At 52.3% G+C, this 16,890-nt stretch overlaps 5 protein-coding genes across 5 annotated transcripts; 3 read left to right on the top strand and 2 right to left on the bottom strand.

Annotated features, from left to right (window-relative positions):
- Positions 1 to 2,181: 2,181 nt before the first annotated feature.
- On the bottom strand, positions 2,182 to 4,337 carry PG985_006850 (F-box protein; the record flags this gene model as incomplete). Its single annotated transcript, XM_066826619.1, has 2 exons — positions 2,182 to 4,062; positions 4,119 to 4,337. The coding sequence occupies 2 exons, from the start codon at positions 4,335 to 4,337 to the stop codon at positions 2,182 to 2,184; spliced, it is 2,100 nt and encodes a 699-aa protein (XP_066686226.1).
- A 3,858-nt stretch (positions 4,338 to 8,195) lies between these two features.
- On the top strand, positions 8,196 to 9,464 carry PG985_006849 (peptidase family M48; the record flags this gene model as incomplete). Its single annotated transcript, XM_066826618.1, has 3 exons — positions 8,196 to 8,766; positions 8,828 to 9,261; positions 9,327 to 9,464. 3 exons carry the CDS (start codon positions 8,196 to 8,198, stop codon positions 9,462 to 9,464), a joined length of 1,143 nt encoding a protein of 380 aa, XP_066686225.1.
- A 795-nt stretch (positions 9,465 to 10,259) lies between these two features.
- PG985_006848 (cytochrome b5-like heme/steroid binding domain-containing protein) lies at positions 10,260 to 10,668 on the top strand (the record flags this gene model as incomplete). Its single annotated transcript, XM_066826617.1, has 2 exons — positions 10,260 to 10,356; positions 10,511 to 10,668. 2 exons carry the CDS (start codon positions 10,260 to 10,262, stop codon positions 10,666 to 10,668), a joined length of 255 nt encoding a protein of 84 aa, XP_066686224.1.
- A 3,105-nt stretch (positions 10,669 to 13,773) lies between these two features.
- PG985_006847 (uncharacterized protein) lies at positions 13,774 to 14,138 on the top strand (the record flags this gene model as incomplete). The annotated part of the gene is made up of 2 exons (XM_066826616.1): positions 13,774 to 13,841; positions 14,000 to 14,138. The coding sequence occupies 2 exons, from the start codon at positions 13,774 to 13,776 to the stop codon at positions 14,136 to 14,138; spliced, it is 207 nt and encodes a 68-aa protein (XP_066686223.1).
- A 582-nt stretch (positions 14,139 to 14,720) lies between these two features.
- On the bottom strand, positions 14,721 to 16,008 carry PG985_006846 (uncharacterized protein; the record flags this gene model as incomplete). Its single annotated transcript, XM_066826615.1, has 4 exons — positions 14,721 to 14,765; positions 14,848 to 15,349; positions 15,409 to 15,907; positions 15,987 to 16,008. 4 exons carry the CDS (start codon positions 16,006 to 16,008, stop codon positions 14,721 to 14,723), a joined length of 1,068 nt encoding a protein of 355 aa, XP_066686222.1.
- Positions 16,009 to 16,890: the final 882 nt, after the last annotated feature.

Here is a 16,890-nt window from a genome sequence, read left to right as displayed (position 1 = left end):
ATTGGTTCTGTTTTTGTAATACTGCATACGATTTCTGGTGGTTGGACACTCTCATGGGATCTAGAAAACCAAAGCCATTACACAAGCTGCTGTTGTTAAATGAAAGCTCATACACACAAGCCTCTTCGGACTTGATGGTTACGTTATCAATCGCAGGAACGGAGAGCTTGACCGGATCATGACCAAAGGTCTTCATTCCTAGTATGATGACACCCGACCTGTTTCCTTTTCTTCTCCGCAGCTCCTTATGTTCTACAGTCATACCGGTGATGCTTACATAGTCTTGGGAGGGGATGTGGCCTGCTCCATTGCTGTCTTTCGTAGGACGACCATAGGTAGGGACGAAACGGGAAAGAAAGCAAGAGAAGCAACTCCGTGACAGAATCATCGTGGAAAGTACATGGGCGGAGACATGTGCCTGTTTTCTATAATTACCTAGGTGGTCAAGTTATATCCACAAAGTCTCCTGATCCACTGTGGAAGCCGATGTATATGAACACATTGTTGTCATAACGGAGACCGAAAAGTATCGAAGGACGTAGCGCATCCATGCCGCAGACATTTCTGTTGTCTCTCATAAGATTCTCACATGAAAGTTCATTAGCAGACTCGATTTCTATCCCAAGATGTCATAAGGTCCATTCGACATAGTAGCCTTTCCACTGCCTGATTCCTGATCAGGCAGCCCGTTCGCGGCTCAGCTAAGGTGCCAGACGACACTTTCCCCCATCTTGCAGTCCTGGGAACAATAGTCGCACGCCACACTCTGGATCGCCGTCCACAAGACCCGATCCGTAGGCCAGTCAGATGGACCATCTACCGGGCGTTGCCGTTCATCGCGAGCCTTATTCAGCTGCTATCCAGTCCCCAACCTAGAATAAGCGCTTCCAAATAAGACCGATACCAGCCATTACCCATGGTGCATAGAATTCGGGTGCGATGATGCTCTCGCGAGTTACTGCCCCGTATATTACGAGGTCACGAGAGCAACTGTTACAGTAAGCGGCATTCTGACCCGTCTCTGTGATTCGTCGCCGCCGGGAACGAGAAGGGAATACCAGGAGTACAAGCTACACGCCTCTCTATATTGGGCAAGGCACAATCAAATGACATCTCAATATATAGGTTCCAGCTGCGGGAAATTCCGGTGGGCGCTTGCCGATGCAAGTGCGCCCGGCTGGGGGGGGGATGTCGCACGGATTATCTAGTCGTTACTGAGAATAGTCGCCTCGGCGATGCATACTCTCCAAGGCCGTGCGTCTGGGTAATAGTCCATGTTTTTTTCCACTGTGCATTTGAGAATAGCCGGCGATGAGAGGAAAATACCGACACAGCCTCACTTATTCGTCCGGGGTTTGCATGGTGTCCTGAACCATTCCTGGGCCACTCCAAGTCACATCCAGCCTGAAAGCTATCCAGTAGAAATTTGAACTTAATGTCTTCTGTTTAGCAGGTTCAATTTCAAAACAAAACAAAACAAAAATTGCTTTTGTCGTGTGTTGTGGCTTCCGAAGGGACTCGCTATAACTCGTTGACCCTCCTGGAAATAGTATCAGCTCCGGCCAAGATGATCACAACAAGCGGAGTACCCACAAAGACCAAACTTTGGCCCCCGAGCGATTGGGTAGTAACACTAGCAAGAACGGGAGAATGATGCAGGTTGCTGATGGATAGAGAGCTAGCTGCCAGGTCCAATGATCGGCCGTTGCTGCAAGCCCGCACACAAACCGGGCGACAATGACTAGGATGAGAATGCATCGCACCGCACCGGCCGGTGGATCATCCATGAACGATTGTCCCTCCTCACCACTCAATATAAGCTGCTACCCAATGTCGACGATGTCAGCCCGAGGCATCAGAGCCTTGTGTAGAGATGCCTGAAGCAATAGTGAAGGTCGGGATCCAGTTGCCAGTTGCGTAACAGTATCGTGGCATGTGCAATCAATACACTGCATGGGATCTGATGCAGATGCCGTGTTTGAGTAACAGCCCTCCTGTGTTTCGATTCCAGATTTGCTCTGAGAGGGCCTCTTGGAAAGTAACCTGCCCGTAATATCAATTTTTTAAAGACCAAATGCATAGCCCCCAAGGATACGTGGCTATCCCAAGCACCCGTGAGTTCTTAATATGCTCCGCCTCACCACTTCGTTCTCCGATCCAAAAATCAGACAGGTCGACTTCCTAGACATACTGCCAGATGAGGTGCGTATGCATGGCTGTCTCGGTTCTGGCCCAGTGTGTGGGCCCCTTCGTGAGTATAAACGTATCAGGCAGTGACGCTTGGCTTGGAGATTCGGAGCGTAAGGGGCACATGTCGGAGACACTTGACGGCATTTGTCGAGCAACATTCTCGCCTACAACATCGTGATCCAGCCTGTGCATGGCATTCCCCTGGTCTCCAGGGGCGAGCAGAGCTTGGCGGAATGCCCCCTCCCGCCCTCCTGCATGCCTATCGGCACTGCCACCTAAGTTCTCGTGGGCTTCTGGCGAATTTCCCACAAGGAGGGCGCCCCCGCTCCTTGTATCCGGTAGCCTCGCAGCTGGGTCAAATGATAGCCAGACAATGACTTTTAGCGAATTGCCCGATCCCCCGGTGGCGTAGACAATCGATCGTTCGTCATTCACCGCGTCGATATCCCCCTGGTGATCCTTAGGGTTCATAATGTGACATATCCGTTCCAAAGCCGGGTCAAGACAGGGGGGTTCAAGTTCCCCTGGCCACATGATGACACGGTTGTAGGATTTCTCTGTCATATCGTTTCCCGTTAAATTTTGGTTATCTGAGCTTGTTGAAACTTCTGGAAGCTCTAAACATTTTGTTGTTATCTTTTTGCCAGCTCGTATGCGAAGTCGCTGCGTACAGGTCGATGATGGCGGGGGGTCGTCAACCAAATCGAGGAACGTCCCACAAGAATAGAAGTAGGAGCGGAGGTGCGTTTTGCTCAGGCCAAATATTGTACCATCGTCCCCAGCATGAACACCCCGCGGAGACCGTTGCGTCGGAAGCATGTAGTTTGGGTTGCTACTCGACTCGAGCAGCATTGTCAAAGGATCGTCCGGGAGGTTGTTTGCAATGTTGCTTTCCAGCTCTTCATCTGCTGCGCCTTCACCTTGGTCTCGAAAAATAACGTTGGTTGAATAGTAGCTTCGTCGATTTCCACTTTGTCCGTTCAACCATTCTTTGCGGGATTCTATGATCTTCACCTGCCCTGTCGCTTCGTCCTTCTCGAGCTTCAAGAAACCCCATCGATCATCTATAGGGCCCTCCGCATGCTGTCTTCTCCAACTATCTTGTTTCTTCATAATCTGTGTTTCATCAGGGTCCGGCTCGTCGAGACGAAATCGAAAACAGTAGTAGTAAGACGTCCAGTCAATCTCTTCTACTTCGAAGGCTGTTTGGTTCGACAATCCGTAGAGATAGCCGTCAATAATCTCGAAGCAGACAGTGGATCCGATCTCGTAGCCGACAACGTTGGACAGGTGAAATTTTCTCCTTGACAAATGGCGCTCGGAGAGGTCGAAAAATCGAAGCACCCATTTTTGAAAACCGTCAGGTCCATACTCGGAATGGGTACCGTAGTAGAGATAAGATCCGCTGTTTCGGACGAATAATCTGATTGTAGATTCGAGAAGAATTGACCCGATCAGCTCCTGTTTTTCGGTGTCGAAAATCAGAAGCCAATTTTCCGGGTCGGGGAGGGCGAAAGAGAAAAGGCAGCTGGTGATTCTCTCGGCGGTGTGAATGACACTAAACGTGTAATCGTGGCAATTTCGAGACCGCGGGATAGCTTCGGCTGTAAGCCTGGGTATGTCGATTACAATTTCGTGCCCGGAGGGATTGTGTAAGTCCAGGATCCTAAGCCATCTTTGCGTCTTATCCTCGTATACGTAACACAGTTTGCCACTTGAATAGAGATACGAGTCGGCAAGACCGACCATAGCCACGATATAAGGGCGTGCTTCCGCTGTCGCCCTTCGTCTTTTGACCAATCGCCTCAACGCTCGCGCATAGCGGCCATCCTGTACTGCTTGCTGAACCTCCAGCGAGTATGGTGCTTTTGCCTAGTCGAGATCAGTAAGCCGTGTTCAGAAGACCCGGCATTTGGAAATCGACTCACAAGAACAATGGCTTTACAGAAGCTATCTTCGGTTATGATGTATTGGAAGTGGCGGGAGCAGAGGGACAGGTCGAAAACCTCCTCGATGCTAAGGCTCATAGCGATATTCGCCATCATCTCGTAAGGCAGCTTTTGTAAGGCCGAAGAGGAATACCATAATTTCGTTGTGCGATTTTCCGGTGACACTATGCCGACGCCAGAAGAAGCAAGTCTCTTCATCGTGCTGAAAGAGTCCAAACCCGCACACCGAAGCCAAAACCAACTGATCCGAGCTCATACCGAGGATCCATATAGCTAGGATGCTCCTGATTCGACCAAGTAGCTATGGCGCCGTGAGCCTCATGCCATTGAGCGAAGGGGATTCCCTGCTCGCTTTATTATAGGGGAGTTGCCGAGCAGGCTGTGAGGAAAGAGGGGGCTTGAAGCCCTTCCAGACCACGCAAGGCCACGGGCGGGCGGGCCATATTTTCAGAAGAGGCTCCATCGATGGCGCCTTCCCCATGTGAGATTACAGCCAAACATGCTTCCCGGAATGAGTTGGCCTCTGCAGCCTTATTCTCGGTTGGAAGGGAAGTCTCAAAATAGCTTCAAAGGTGCTGAGGGTGCCAATTGGTGTCTAAGACTTCGTACTCTGTGCGAGTGTTCAAAGATAAAACAGTGCTACGAGTGCTTATATTGCCCTCGTGCAGCTTTGACGAGATGAAGGGCGAGCTGGATTGATTGGGATGGAGGCTCATTCACCAACAAACCTGGGGGCAATCTATGAATGCTCGCAGAGCCGCACCTGTACTGCAATAGGACCGATACCCCGAAAGGGATCGTGTTGCATCGTTTCAATCTTCCAATGATTGATCAATTGGAGGAAATGAACTGAACCTCCCGTCCCAGGTAGGAAGGGAGAGAGGTACTTCAGTACATACGGAAGTACCTTAACTTAACACCCCCCCCCCCCCCTCCCCAAAACCTTTCCAGCAGAGCCTCATAAATTCCGGGGTAAACTGGTTTCCCACCAACATGCATTTCCCTGACTCTACGATCGATCGATCCAGGGTGGCTGATTTGCTTGTTCCACCTTTGGTATTTGTTTGCTATCCCAATTGGATCTCGAGTAATATACTCCAGGCATCAATGGCATTATCATATAAAGTTTGTCTTTCTTACCCCCTCCGGCATTGCCTACCTCCGGTCCAAAGCTTGCCTATTGATTGTCCTCTTGGACGATATCGTAGCTCAGAAGGTATATGTCATGTGCGCGGAATGACGGAATAAGAGCCGCATGCTGATGCAGGTTTGATTCGTTGGCTGTTTTCAAGCCCTGGCTGTTCCATTCGCTCCGGTTCTACAGCTAGGCCCCCTGTTAATACTTATAGAACCAATGAACATACATATTTTTCAATGCTTGCCTGGCCCAGCCTTTTGTGCAGCAGGCAGTCTTGGGAAGACCCTAAATGCAAGGCTGTCGCGATGGCTGGACCTGTATTCTGCCAGCTGTCATGCCCGACGGGAGGAATTCATATAAAGTCCAACCACCTGCGGCCTATTACCCCGATGAGGCTGCGAGTACGAAAACGTCAGTCTTGCCGGCAGCATCACCGAGGCTTTTGAGGTCATATGTTGCTTGTAGCTGCGGTGCTCCGATGTAGCACAAATGCATGCTCACCAAAACCGACTCAATACGAGGCCCAATGCCATGATGGACGCGCTCACGCTAATACGACGAACACTCATTTTAGTATTTTATAACCTATTCGAGTGTTGATGGTGTAGGGCAAATGTTCCAGTACCGCCCGAAAGTAATACCGTGAATTGTACTTCAAGCCACCATTCGCCGCCTGATGTTTGACCCGCCGCGACTTGAGGGCTGAAAGCATCACGTGTCGATGTCAGGTTTCGGGGTCAGAAACATCATCCAGGAGTGCTCATCAAGACCGAATCCGGCGCATTCCAGCTAGTACTCGTTACCAGCGAAGTGGTCTAGAAACGATCTGTCTAAATATCGAAAACGTGGCCGAATGATAGCACTCCATTGCTCATACCAGAAGAGGCGATGCTTTCCGGTACCGCCTTCGGGCCATAACTTTCCACATGAAATCCATACAACTGTGATTTCAAGTTCTTTCCGGAGTATGTCGGCAAAAACTGCAGACATATACTCGGAGCCCTCTATTGACAGCCTGGCAGCTCGTCATGGCTAATGAACTGGAAGCGCCATTACCTGATGCCGGCTTGTGGGAACAGAAACGTCAACAAGGAGCCTCCCCCAGAATGAACCCGATTGATCCCGCGTGAAGACTGGACCCATCAAAGAGATCCGCAGAGAATGTTATATAACTCGAAACCGCAGCAAAAAGACACCGTTCAAGGCTATCGCCTCCTCCCCCTGAGCCATAGTCTCGTAGAGGCAAGCCTGGTCGACGACGTTGATATTGTATCAGGAAATGAGACCGGAAGTGACAGTAAGCAACTTTACATATAACACATAAAGTTACTTCGAGATGAACGTAAGATGCCCCCAGGTGGCAATATCCAATGCCACCCGATATGTTACACTCGACAAGTCACGTTCATAGGCGTGCCTGACCCTGAGTAGCCTCACATACTTCTCATGTAAATGTAATATGCTGACGCGGCTAGATTTAACCACGATATGAGGGATTTAAGCCTACTAGCTGGTCGTTGTCTTTCTTGTTTTCTTGGATTCGGACACCCAGATCACTTGGACATGACTTGCGTCATGTCTTGTATTGATGAGCCGGTAGAGAGGCCGCACCCTCGTTATTTGAATCCGAAGATCAGCACCACTGGAAGCTCATTTACCATACACAGATATGAGATGCTCGAGTGGTTCGGGATGAGGAGGCTGCCATAGCCATATCTTAACGAGTGGATATTCTACCTTCCATTTTACAACCTAGCAGAGAAGCGGCATGTGAGCCTTACTATACTCATATGTCATAGCTGCAGTTACCGGCAAACTTTTCAGGACTCCGCTAACAGATCTACTGTAGCTAATGCAGTGTATCAGTATGCAGTGGAAATCAGACGTAGAAAGAGATTTCTTCACAATGCAGATGACTTAGGCATGCTCACCCAACAGGCTTCTCTCGGCCACATCAGCTGTGAAACGCTGAAGTCGAAGTCTCTTGCCACGTTTGCCAGCGTTCGCCCAGACGCTACGGTGTATCACACGACTTGCATTGGCTATGGCATGGTGGTGACGGAACAAGCATCAGGATCCACGTACACCAGGCCAGAGGACTGCCGGCCGATCAACTGCTGTGCAACCCACCAATAGTGTCAGGCCCAAGACGATACTAAACAAGAAAGGCGTATCTTCGATGAGATAGTATCACCATGCGAGTAGTGCTATTTGATGGGTACTTAGTGATTGACTTGTCCTGACAGGAGCTCCCCACCGATTGCTAGACAGGGTATGACCTGTGGAACAGAGGTATGGAAACCCAAGAAAAGTGGTAAATTTCAGCCTCTGGACACAATCGCCGACCGCTATATTACCGGTAGGCTATATTGGCAGTGATGCTCCACCGTGGAGTGAGCATAGGGCTGAAGACACATTGGTTGGTATCAATGTCCCATCAGGTTGACCTAGTTGGACACTGGCTAGGTAGGTACATGACACCGTCACCCGTGTGGGTTAGGCCGGTTGGATTGTCGACTGGCGTCTCGTAAGATCCCGCTCTATATACTGCTCAGCAGCAGGTGAAAACAGAAGCTCGTCTGGGCGCAGTGTGGTAAGCCACGAAGTTTCGACTTCTTTGATATGAAGGATATAGTAGTAAAGAAGTAGGCCAAGACGATGATTATGGTGGGGCTGCACACATCTCTAGCTTTTGTACTCCGTAGACCCGATAGTCCTTTCTTTGCTGGTACGTCATTTCGTAAGCAACGAAAACTGAGAATGGAAGCTTAGGTACGTTTCAACTTGCTGCCTAGCACATACTTGACTTGGACCCCCTCGACGGTGGGAGACTGTGGCACTGAGAGGAGTTCTAAAGAGATGTAATCATTGTTTATAGGAGAACCCGCGACGGTGCTCTTGTAGCAGGACCATACAGCATGGCGGCGCTCAATAAAGCCTGCCTCACGACTGCCCGTCTCCCAGCTCGCATGCAGCTATCTGCGTGCATTCGACAGCAAACCGTCCTCTCCAGGCTCCGGGCTGCGCCTGCATCTGCAAGAGCCCCCCTTGCGACAACGACCCGCCGACTCTTCTCCCAGACCCCGCGACGGTCCTGGCAAAACTACAATCCTCACGATCCCCACGAGCGCCTGCGCAATGCGAAACCGCTGTTTACGGACCGAGGCTTCAGCGGCTTCATCCGCTCGCCGAGCACGCATACGGTCGTCGCCGTGGCCTTTCTAGGAGCGGTCGGCTTCTACTTCTACAACGTACAGACGGTCCCCGTCAGCGGGCGGAAGCGCTTCAACTGCTTCACCGAGGAGTCCGTCGAGGCCGTCAGCGAGCAGCAGGTCAAGCGGATAGAATATGAAGTCGAGCGACAGGGCGGCCGGTTCCTGAGCGATTGGGACCCGCGGACCCGGCTGGTGAAGAGGGTCATGAGGAGGCTGATTCCCGTCAGCGGCATGGAGGATTCGGACTGGGAGGTCCGGGTGATTGACGACCCACGTACGATAGATATTACCATTCCCTTGAGCGGCTGACAGTTTGGGCTAAAACAGTACTACAGGTCAAGCGAATGCCTTCGTCTTGCCTGGCGGCAAGGTGTTTGTCTACAGTGGCATCATACCCATCGCCCGGACCGAAGACGGCCTGGCTGCCGTGTTGGGCCATGAGATCGCGCACAACCTCGCGCAACACATTGGCGAGCGCATGTCCGGGCAGATCGGAATCAACATCCTACTGGGCAGCTTCGTCCTGATGACGGCGCTATGGGGCGGCGCCATCCTCGGCACGCAACTGTTCGGTGGAACGGTCTTGGATCTGCTGTTCTCGCGGCCCATGGGCCGCAAGCAGGAGACCGAGGCCGACTACATAGGACTACTGATGATGGCCGAGGCCTGCTACGACCCCGAGCAAGCTCTTGGGTTTTGGCAGAGAATGGAGCATATGCAGCAACAACAAGAGGGCGCGCCGCCGGAGTGGATGAGCACACATCCTTCTGTAAGTCAACTCGCTTTGTGCATCGTTGTGGGGAGAGTTTGCTGCTAACGAATACGGGTCTACAGAATCATAATCGGATCGAAAAGATTAAACAATGGCTCCCAGAGGCGATGGACAAGAGAGCGCAAAGCGATTGCGCGGGCACGGCAGCTTTCGCCGATAGATTCAGGAGGGCTCTGGCGCAGGGCCTCCTGATACAGTAGCTAGAGCACCACTCCCTTTACATGTACATACATTGATTAGAGATGGTCTGATGATGAAGCCTCTGTCGGTCTTCGTTCGACTCGAATATATCCCAGCTCAGACCATGCGGCCGTTTCCTGGATCGCGAACAGACCCATGCGCGATTGCGATTGCATGCTAATGTCCGTGGCTACCGAGCAGCCGAGAGATTCCCGATTAAGGGGGCAAAGCTTGTTAAATTAGTAGTCGATATGAAACCGAGACAACGGTCATGCTTATTGCTGTAGCCTGAATGCTATTGACCACCTGCCAGGAAATAACCTTACGATATGTGTGAATCTATAACTAATCGTCAGTACCTGCATATGCTACTGAATAGTTGCAGAATACACACAGATCAGTGGTTGGGGTAAGCAGCCACTGTCGCAAGTCGGATAGGTACCCTTAGGCGGGGCAGCGCCCAGTGACGCATGTCGTGGCAGCCCAGCCCAGCCTTAGCCCAGGGAGTCATGACCCGACCCCAGTTTGGCGACGCCCACGGGCGGTCAACTGTGCCGAGGTCCATTTCGGCCAGGTTGGCTCCAGCCTGTCTGTCCTATCGCATCGAACGTGATCATCAGCCAAGTCGGGTTTCTCAAAAACAGTCGCGGACTTGACTCCTCAACTACACGCAGCACACTCACTATTCCCACGAGTCAAATAACAAGATTCCTTGACAGGACCACGCTTGCGACAACTGAAATCGAAATCTTTGCTTCAGACCAAAAACTACACCATCTACCGCCCCAGGCGCATTCCACTTGAAATCGGCCAAAATGTCCAAGACGTTTACCAAGAAGGATGTCGCGGAGCACAAGTCCGAAGACCAAGGGATTTGGATCATTGTCGACGACGGTGTCTACGATATCACAAGTAAGTGCGCGCCTTTACCCGCAGGTAGTAGGGAGTAAGAGAGAGAGAGAGAGCGTCGGTTGATGGTTGCGCCGCTGTCGAGGCGACTCTCTCCAACTTGCACGATCGATTTATGTTGATCTCAAGCGGTCGGTGGCTGACATGCGGTGGACAGAGTTTATTGACGAGCATCCGGGAGGTTCCAAGATTCTCAAGCGCATGGCCGGCAAAGACTCGACCAAGCAGTTCTGGAAGTACCATGGGAAGAACGTGATGGAGAAGTACGGCCCGCGATTCAAGATCGGCACAGTCCAGGAGGAGGCCAAGCTATGATCGGGCGATAATACGATGGTTCTGACAAGGATAGAGATGATAAATCGAGACCGAGCGGGATGCGTTGCTGGTTTGTTTTGGGGCATATGTAATAGCAAACATACATCTCGAAGGCGCCATCCGTTCTGTTGTTGTTATCGAGCGATAGATAATAGCTCCGTCTGTCTGCCTTTCCCTCTCTCTTTCCTTGCAAGCGTGCACAGTGGATGTGGGAACACGATAGTGCCGTGTCTCCCCACACTCAGGCGGCTGGACCGCTTCCTTTTGTGATCCATAAAAACAGCCAGGGAGGATTGTGGTAAGTTGCAAAGACTGGGTTTCCCGATATGCAACGGAGCTGCTCGTTAGAATGTTGTTATACGGGATAAGATGATAAGTTTTTTGTTGGTGAATTTTCCTGTTGACGTGCCCATCTCTTCATCATTGCACATGCAGACCTTACCGTGCATGTGTGTGGTCGTGTCCCGGGTGGTGCATGTGGTCATGGTGCAATCGGCAGTACCGAGTCTGGCCTCTGGTCACGACGGAAGGCCGGGAGCAGGCGTGACTCTCAAATCGCCAAGTCTGGGGTCCCAGACAAATGCATTGGGGGGACGCCCATTGGCCTGTAGGGCACAGTAGCCTTTGCGTTCCACCCCCGGAGCGGTGACGTTGAAGGCTTTTACTAAATCCTACCAGGACGCTTTGGGCTCGCATGCGAGTGCAAGCATCCAATTGGGGTAACCGAGCTCAAATATACATACAGTACCTCCCCCTTCTCTACATCGTTAGTATGCAGAATCAGGTGACTAAGGATAATGCCGAACATGCCCTTCTTGACCGATCATCCATTTGAGATTGACTAACAGTCGGCTTGCCCCCTTCCCCCTTTCTTCGTTTTCTTGGATCAAGAGACGGTGGTAGGGTGGTTTGGTCATGGTGATCGATTGGAGGTGCTACACCAAGTCCGGAGGGCTGGTGAGGCAATATCTCTGGAAGCTTTCTATCTGCCGGTACTGAGTCGACTGCAAGTCAGCAATTGACTCGCGAGACGATCACCCGGCTCTTCCCATAGGCAAATAGGCTGTTTACAAGCAGTCCCAGAGTGCCCAGTATTGCTGTAGCAATCTTCCCCCGACACACCGAATCCTGACCGTCCGGAGATCCTACCCTAGCTGGGGAAGACTTGTTTTTTCGGTGCTTTGTTGGAGTGTGAGTGCACGATGCATGTAGTACGGCGAGGGGGGGGGAAGTGGTCAACTGTGTACTTGGCCAGCCCGCTAGCATTGCCAGCAGGAGCAGGTACCTGAAGGTAGCAGGGGTCTTTCCGCTGGCCCATGCTCGAGTAAGTCGGAGCCCGGCGGGTGGTGATGTTACCGCTGTATCGGGGAGCTGCTAGCCCGGTTGCTCTGGGCATCCCGCGGTAAACAGGGCCAACAGGGCCAACAGAGCTCCGGGGTCAGGCTTATTGGGGACTTGCAGCTACTGCATATAGTAGCAGCTGAGAAAGCTTGCTCCTTGCACCGTACCGTCCATGTTTGCGCTGCAGATGACGCCCCGATAAGGCAGACCAACCACCTCTAGGTAGCTGCGAGTCTGCATTCCTTCGACATTCCATTAAAGTGACCTGAGCAAGGCGAGCATGCAGGCTAATGCTTGCTTGACCCTAGCTCGTTTTAGCGTCATCACCGTGCTATGTTAGTGGGTCACTGCAGCAGTGGAGCTTGGACGGCAGCAGTTTATCGTTCTTCTCTGCTGCCCTTGCAAATCAAAACATCTGCTGGACAGACAGAACTGGAGCTCCCGCCATCTCCGTGCTGCTCTGCCAATCGTTCCAATTCGAGTGGGCGCACAGTTCCTGCGCGACTTTTTGCATGCTCGAGAAAGCTACCAGGAGAAGAAGCAGCAACAGCAGTGCCAGCAGCCATTGATCGTGTGTTGCAACTCGAAACCATTCACAAGCGACCAACATCCTAAGATACATACCTTCGTCATCGCCATCGAGCTCAGGCCCGTCCCCAGGTAAGCCATGGCCTTTCTTTCGCTCAATACATAACACCATCGTTCCCTTTGCCGTCAGAGTTTGGTTTTGCCGCACGGTGGTGGTGGTGGTGATATGCCCATGTTATGGCTTGTTATGGAATGGGTTACCATCTTATGGTGACAATAATTCCCGCCGTCACTCCATTTCCCGACCTATATCCATGTCCAAGTTATCCACCCCACGAGCGATCTAGCAGCACCCTTGCCATTGCTATGCGCCGTAGTGGTGCGTGGGACGCTGCCGAAATTCGCGCAGGCGAAAAGACGAAAAGAGCGAGAGAGAGCGCCTTGCCTGGTAAGGTATTGTTGTTAGCTGCTTGTAATAGTTTAGTTACATTCAATTTGATATGAGCTACGACAGAGAGCGAGCGGCGCAGAGAGAGAGAGAGAGCTTGCCGCTTCCCGTAATAGGTCAGCAGCAGCCAAGCTTTTCCTCAGTTGATCGCTCTGACTCGGGCCTTACATATTGTTTTGCTCCCCGCTAGCTACATCTTCCCTTGCCTTCCCTTCCCTTTTCTTTCTCTTCAACCGCCCGTCCTTGAACAAATCTCCCCGATCGTTGTGTGTTCGTTCAATACTTCGACAATTTTTGTCAAGGCGTGTGTCGTTCGCAGCCCGCAACTCCAAGCTCTGATTCCATCACCACAACAGAAGAGCTCAGCTCCTCCACATCAGACGGTACGATACGGCATCTTTCTCTTCCCATCGGCTACTCCTGCCCATATGCATGCGCCCAAAAAACCAGTCTCAATGTCGCCGCAATTGCTCGCCCACCGAACACCAAGGTGCCTTCGGATATTCCCAAGAACCTTGTGATGCCATTGAGGTCATTGATGGGCGGGAAGGATTGCGACGGACCAGCAGTTTCGGCCATGTTGGGGTCTGGTAGCCAAGGCACTTGTGCTAGCCACACGCGGCCTTTTTTTCCAAGTGGAAGGTTACTACTACCTAAACTACTTACGGGCTTGTGGGATATCGAAGCTCCCATGGGGTCATTCGACCGATGGTCTCTGCTTTAAAAATCGCGGTCCACACCAGCTACTCGGATCTCCATGCTAAAACTCGTCTCTCTTAGACCTCAAAATGCCTGCCATTAGCAACACCATTGTCGCCCGCGAGGCCATGAGCCAGATCGCCAAGCGTGAGAACTGGTAAGTTTGGTCTCTTCAAACCCATAGGAACGCATCCTTGAGCGTGCTTTTTTCTTCTCTCTTGCTGTTAGGGAGTCGCTTATTATGGCAATGACCCATACTATGGAGTGGTGCCGACATGGCCAAGTCTGAGCTAGATTACTAACGGATGACCATAGGGCGAAGCAAGAAGCCGGTGTCGTTGTCGTCTTCTGCATCGTGTTCATCGTCGCAGTTGGCCTGATCGGTCTGTGGATCAGCAAGTGCCTCGCCGCCCGCAAGTCCAAGAAGGCCGCCGCCGCCAACGCCGCCGCATAAACATTGGCCGGGAGTAGGTGATGGCTAGACGAGTGTGATGACGAAGGAATGGAATGGAATGGAATGGATGATGGAAGACCTTACGATACCACCCGCGTTCTTGTTCAATGAGCGCAATCACCTCCTGGACGCCAAGGTGTTGGTCTCCTATTAGAGCCACACCATGGCACGAGTAACCGCATCTGTTAGCGGTGGATTCAGAGGATAATACTTAGTATCCTGGATCTTCACCAAGTTCGGGGTCAACTGGCAGCTACGCACCCGTATATTATGCCAAATGACAGATTTCGGTGGAAGGGGGCTAGCATTGCCTCAATTGGTGCACAACTACGCTGTACTCTAATCTCTTTAATGATACAAGTCAAATTAAACCTCAAGCTGCCCATGATTCTTTGTATAGTGAAGCGCTGTGGGTCGCTGTCGACAAGCTGTTTATGTACCCCGGATCTTCACTTCTTGGCGTGTTTCGTTTCCGATTAGATACGGGCCATCCCTCAAATCTGTCGGCAAGGTCTATATGGTATAGGACTTCCCGCTCTTAGCAGGTATTGCGAAGGCTCCTGCATTGTTATAGTCTATTCCCTAGTAGAGATCCATTTTCTCAAGGTGGATCAAGCCATTGGCAGGCTATTGCAATGAGCATGGTTAGCAATATGAACCTGCAACGAGAGAAGAACTGGCTGCGACAGTAAGAACAAATGCAACTTACAGGGGAGAACTGCCGGAGCTTGATGCCGGCACTCCTGAACACCTCGGCCGTCTCCCCATCCATGCTGTAGCCCTGGCTGTAGACAACTTCGCTGATGCCGACCTGGACGATCTTGATGGAGCAGGTGAGGCAGGGGCAGGTATTGCAATAGAGAACGCTGCCGTCGCGGATGCGCTCGCGACCCGCCTCGAGCAGCGCGTTCTCCTCGGCGTGCAGGCAGAGGCAGGTTGCGAGGGCGGCGCCCGAGCCCATGCCGGCGTTGCAGCGGGCGCAGCCGCCCTCGCCGCAGTTGCGGATGCCACGGGGGGTCCCGTTGTACCCGGTGCTGATGACGCGGCGCTCGCGGCCGACGAGGACGCAGCCGACGGCGCGCTTCATGCAGTTGGAGCGCTGCGCCGCCAGCGAGGCCAGCGACATGAAGTAGTTGTCCCACGAGGGCCGCAGCCGCTCCGGGTTCGTCAGGTCCAGCTTGCCGAGCGTCGCGTACAGGTGCGCCAGCGAGCTCGACGTGTTGAGCAGCCGCACCGTCGCCCGCGAGATGAGGGGAGCGCCCCCGAGGACCCGGAGTAGAGGTGGTCGTCGGACTCGGCGATGAACTCCTCGAGCGAAGACGCCGTGGGCGGCGTGGCGGAGGCGGAGGAGGCGGCGTTGCTGCTGCTACTGCTGCTGTTGCGGGCCTGGTACCGGCGCCACCTTATCACTATGGGCGCATCGACGCTGACCAGGATGAAGAAGGGACGACGGCAGAGGATGTCCAGAACGGTTTCATCGTGGATGTCCGTTGTTACCCAACGCGATCGCCAGTACTTGGTCACGAAGTCCAAGAGATCGGTTGCTGAGGTAAAGGAACGAGCAGGCGGTGAGGAAGGCTTGCCGCGGATAGCAAGCTGGCCTATTGAGCCAGCATCCTGTAAGACATCTGGCAACGCGGACTCTTCGGGAGGTTCAGGGGATGATGAGGCTGTCCCATTTGGGGCTTGGGCAGGTGAGAGATGGAGCCTCTGGAAACCATGGTGCTCAACCAGGTACTGAGCCACTGTGCTCTTACCGGCACATTTCGCTATGTCCTCGTATAGAATAAGCAAGTGTTACCAAGAAGAAGAAAGTATGAAAAGGGGCTGGCTAGCTATGAGACCTACAGCCACAAACACCGAGTAACATGTTGAATCAATGAGGATCTTCAAGATTCTTCGACAATGCTAGCTGAATGAGTATTGTTGTATTGTGTAGTATACCTAGAAGTTGGCCAAGGCGTCTGCAAGGTACTTCGAATCAGGGTGAAGCAGCTGGCGATTTACAAGTATCCGATGTCCGGCGCGGGCCTAGGTAAAAATTGGATTGGCGGGCGAGCGCGTCGCGTGCTGGCAGTTGGACAGCTGCTGGGCGTACCACTACCGCACTTTAACCGACCAGTCTCAGCACACTTGCGACGCCTAAACCAGTTCAGCTCAGGCACGTGCAGGTACATGGTCAAATAGCGTGGGAGAGAAGCGGGTGGTTGCCGTCATTGTTGAGGCGGGCAATGCAGGTCAGTGGACATCCTCCAGCGGGGAGAGCGCTGGGCAAAAAGAGAGGGTGCCAGGTGCATCTCAGTCACAGCCTTTACTAAAGGGTTCTAGAAGCCGGGGGGTAGGGGGTTCTTTGTATTGATGTGTGCGTGTGTGTGTGTGTGTGTGTGTGTTCGTCTCTAAGTCTCTTGGTCGCCTGGCCTGGAAAGCATGTAAGTCATCATCAGCTCGTCACCCGCAGATGACTATGACTGCCTTACCTGATGCAACAACCGAAATCACGAGGCTCAAATTAGGCATTCTTTCTTCTCAATCCACATACTTCTGTCCCATTCTCAATATAGCGCATGAGCGGTGTACATAAGAGACATACATCAATACCACTTTCCGTTTCCACGGGAGCCAACCTACTCTTGTTCGCATTCCCGAAGTCGAAGTCGATCGACTGTGATAAATAGCATTTGTCCCTTTGCAGCACCGCGCCCCCGCTTACCGATTGCCCCTCCCTTCCACAGGCTAGGTAGACTCTCCCTCC

This window comes from Apiospora marii (assembly GCF_038362585.1).
Source record: "Apiospora marii strain CBS 49790 chromosome Unknown utg000004l_segment0_segment0, whole genome shotgun sequence".
NCBI lineage: Eukaryota > Fungi > Ascomycota > Sordariomycetes > Amphisphaeriales > Apiosporaceae > Apiospora > Apiospora marii.
The sequence above is the reverse complement of the archived record's forward strand: the minus strand, read 5'-3'. Positions and strand labels throughout refer to the sequence as shown.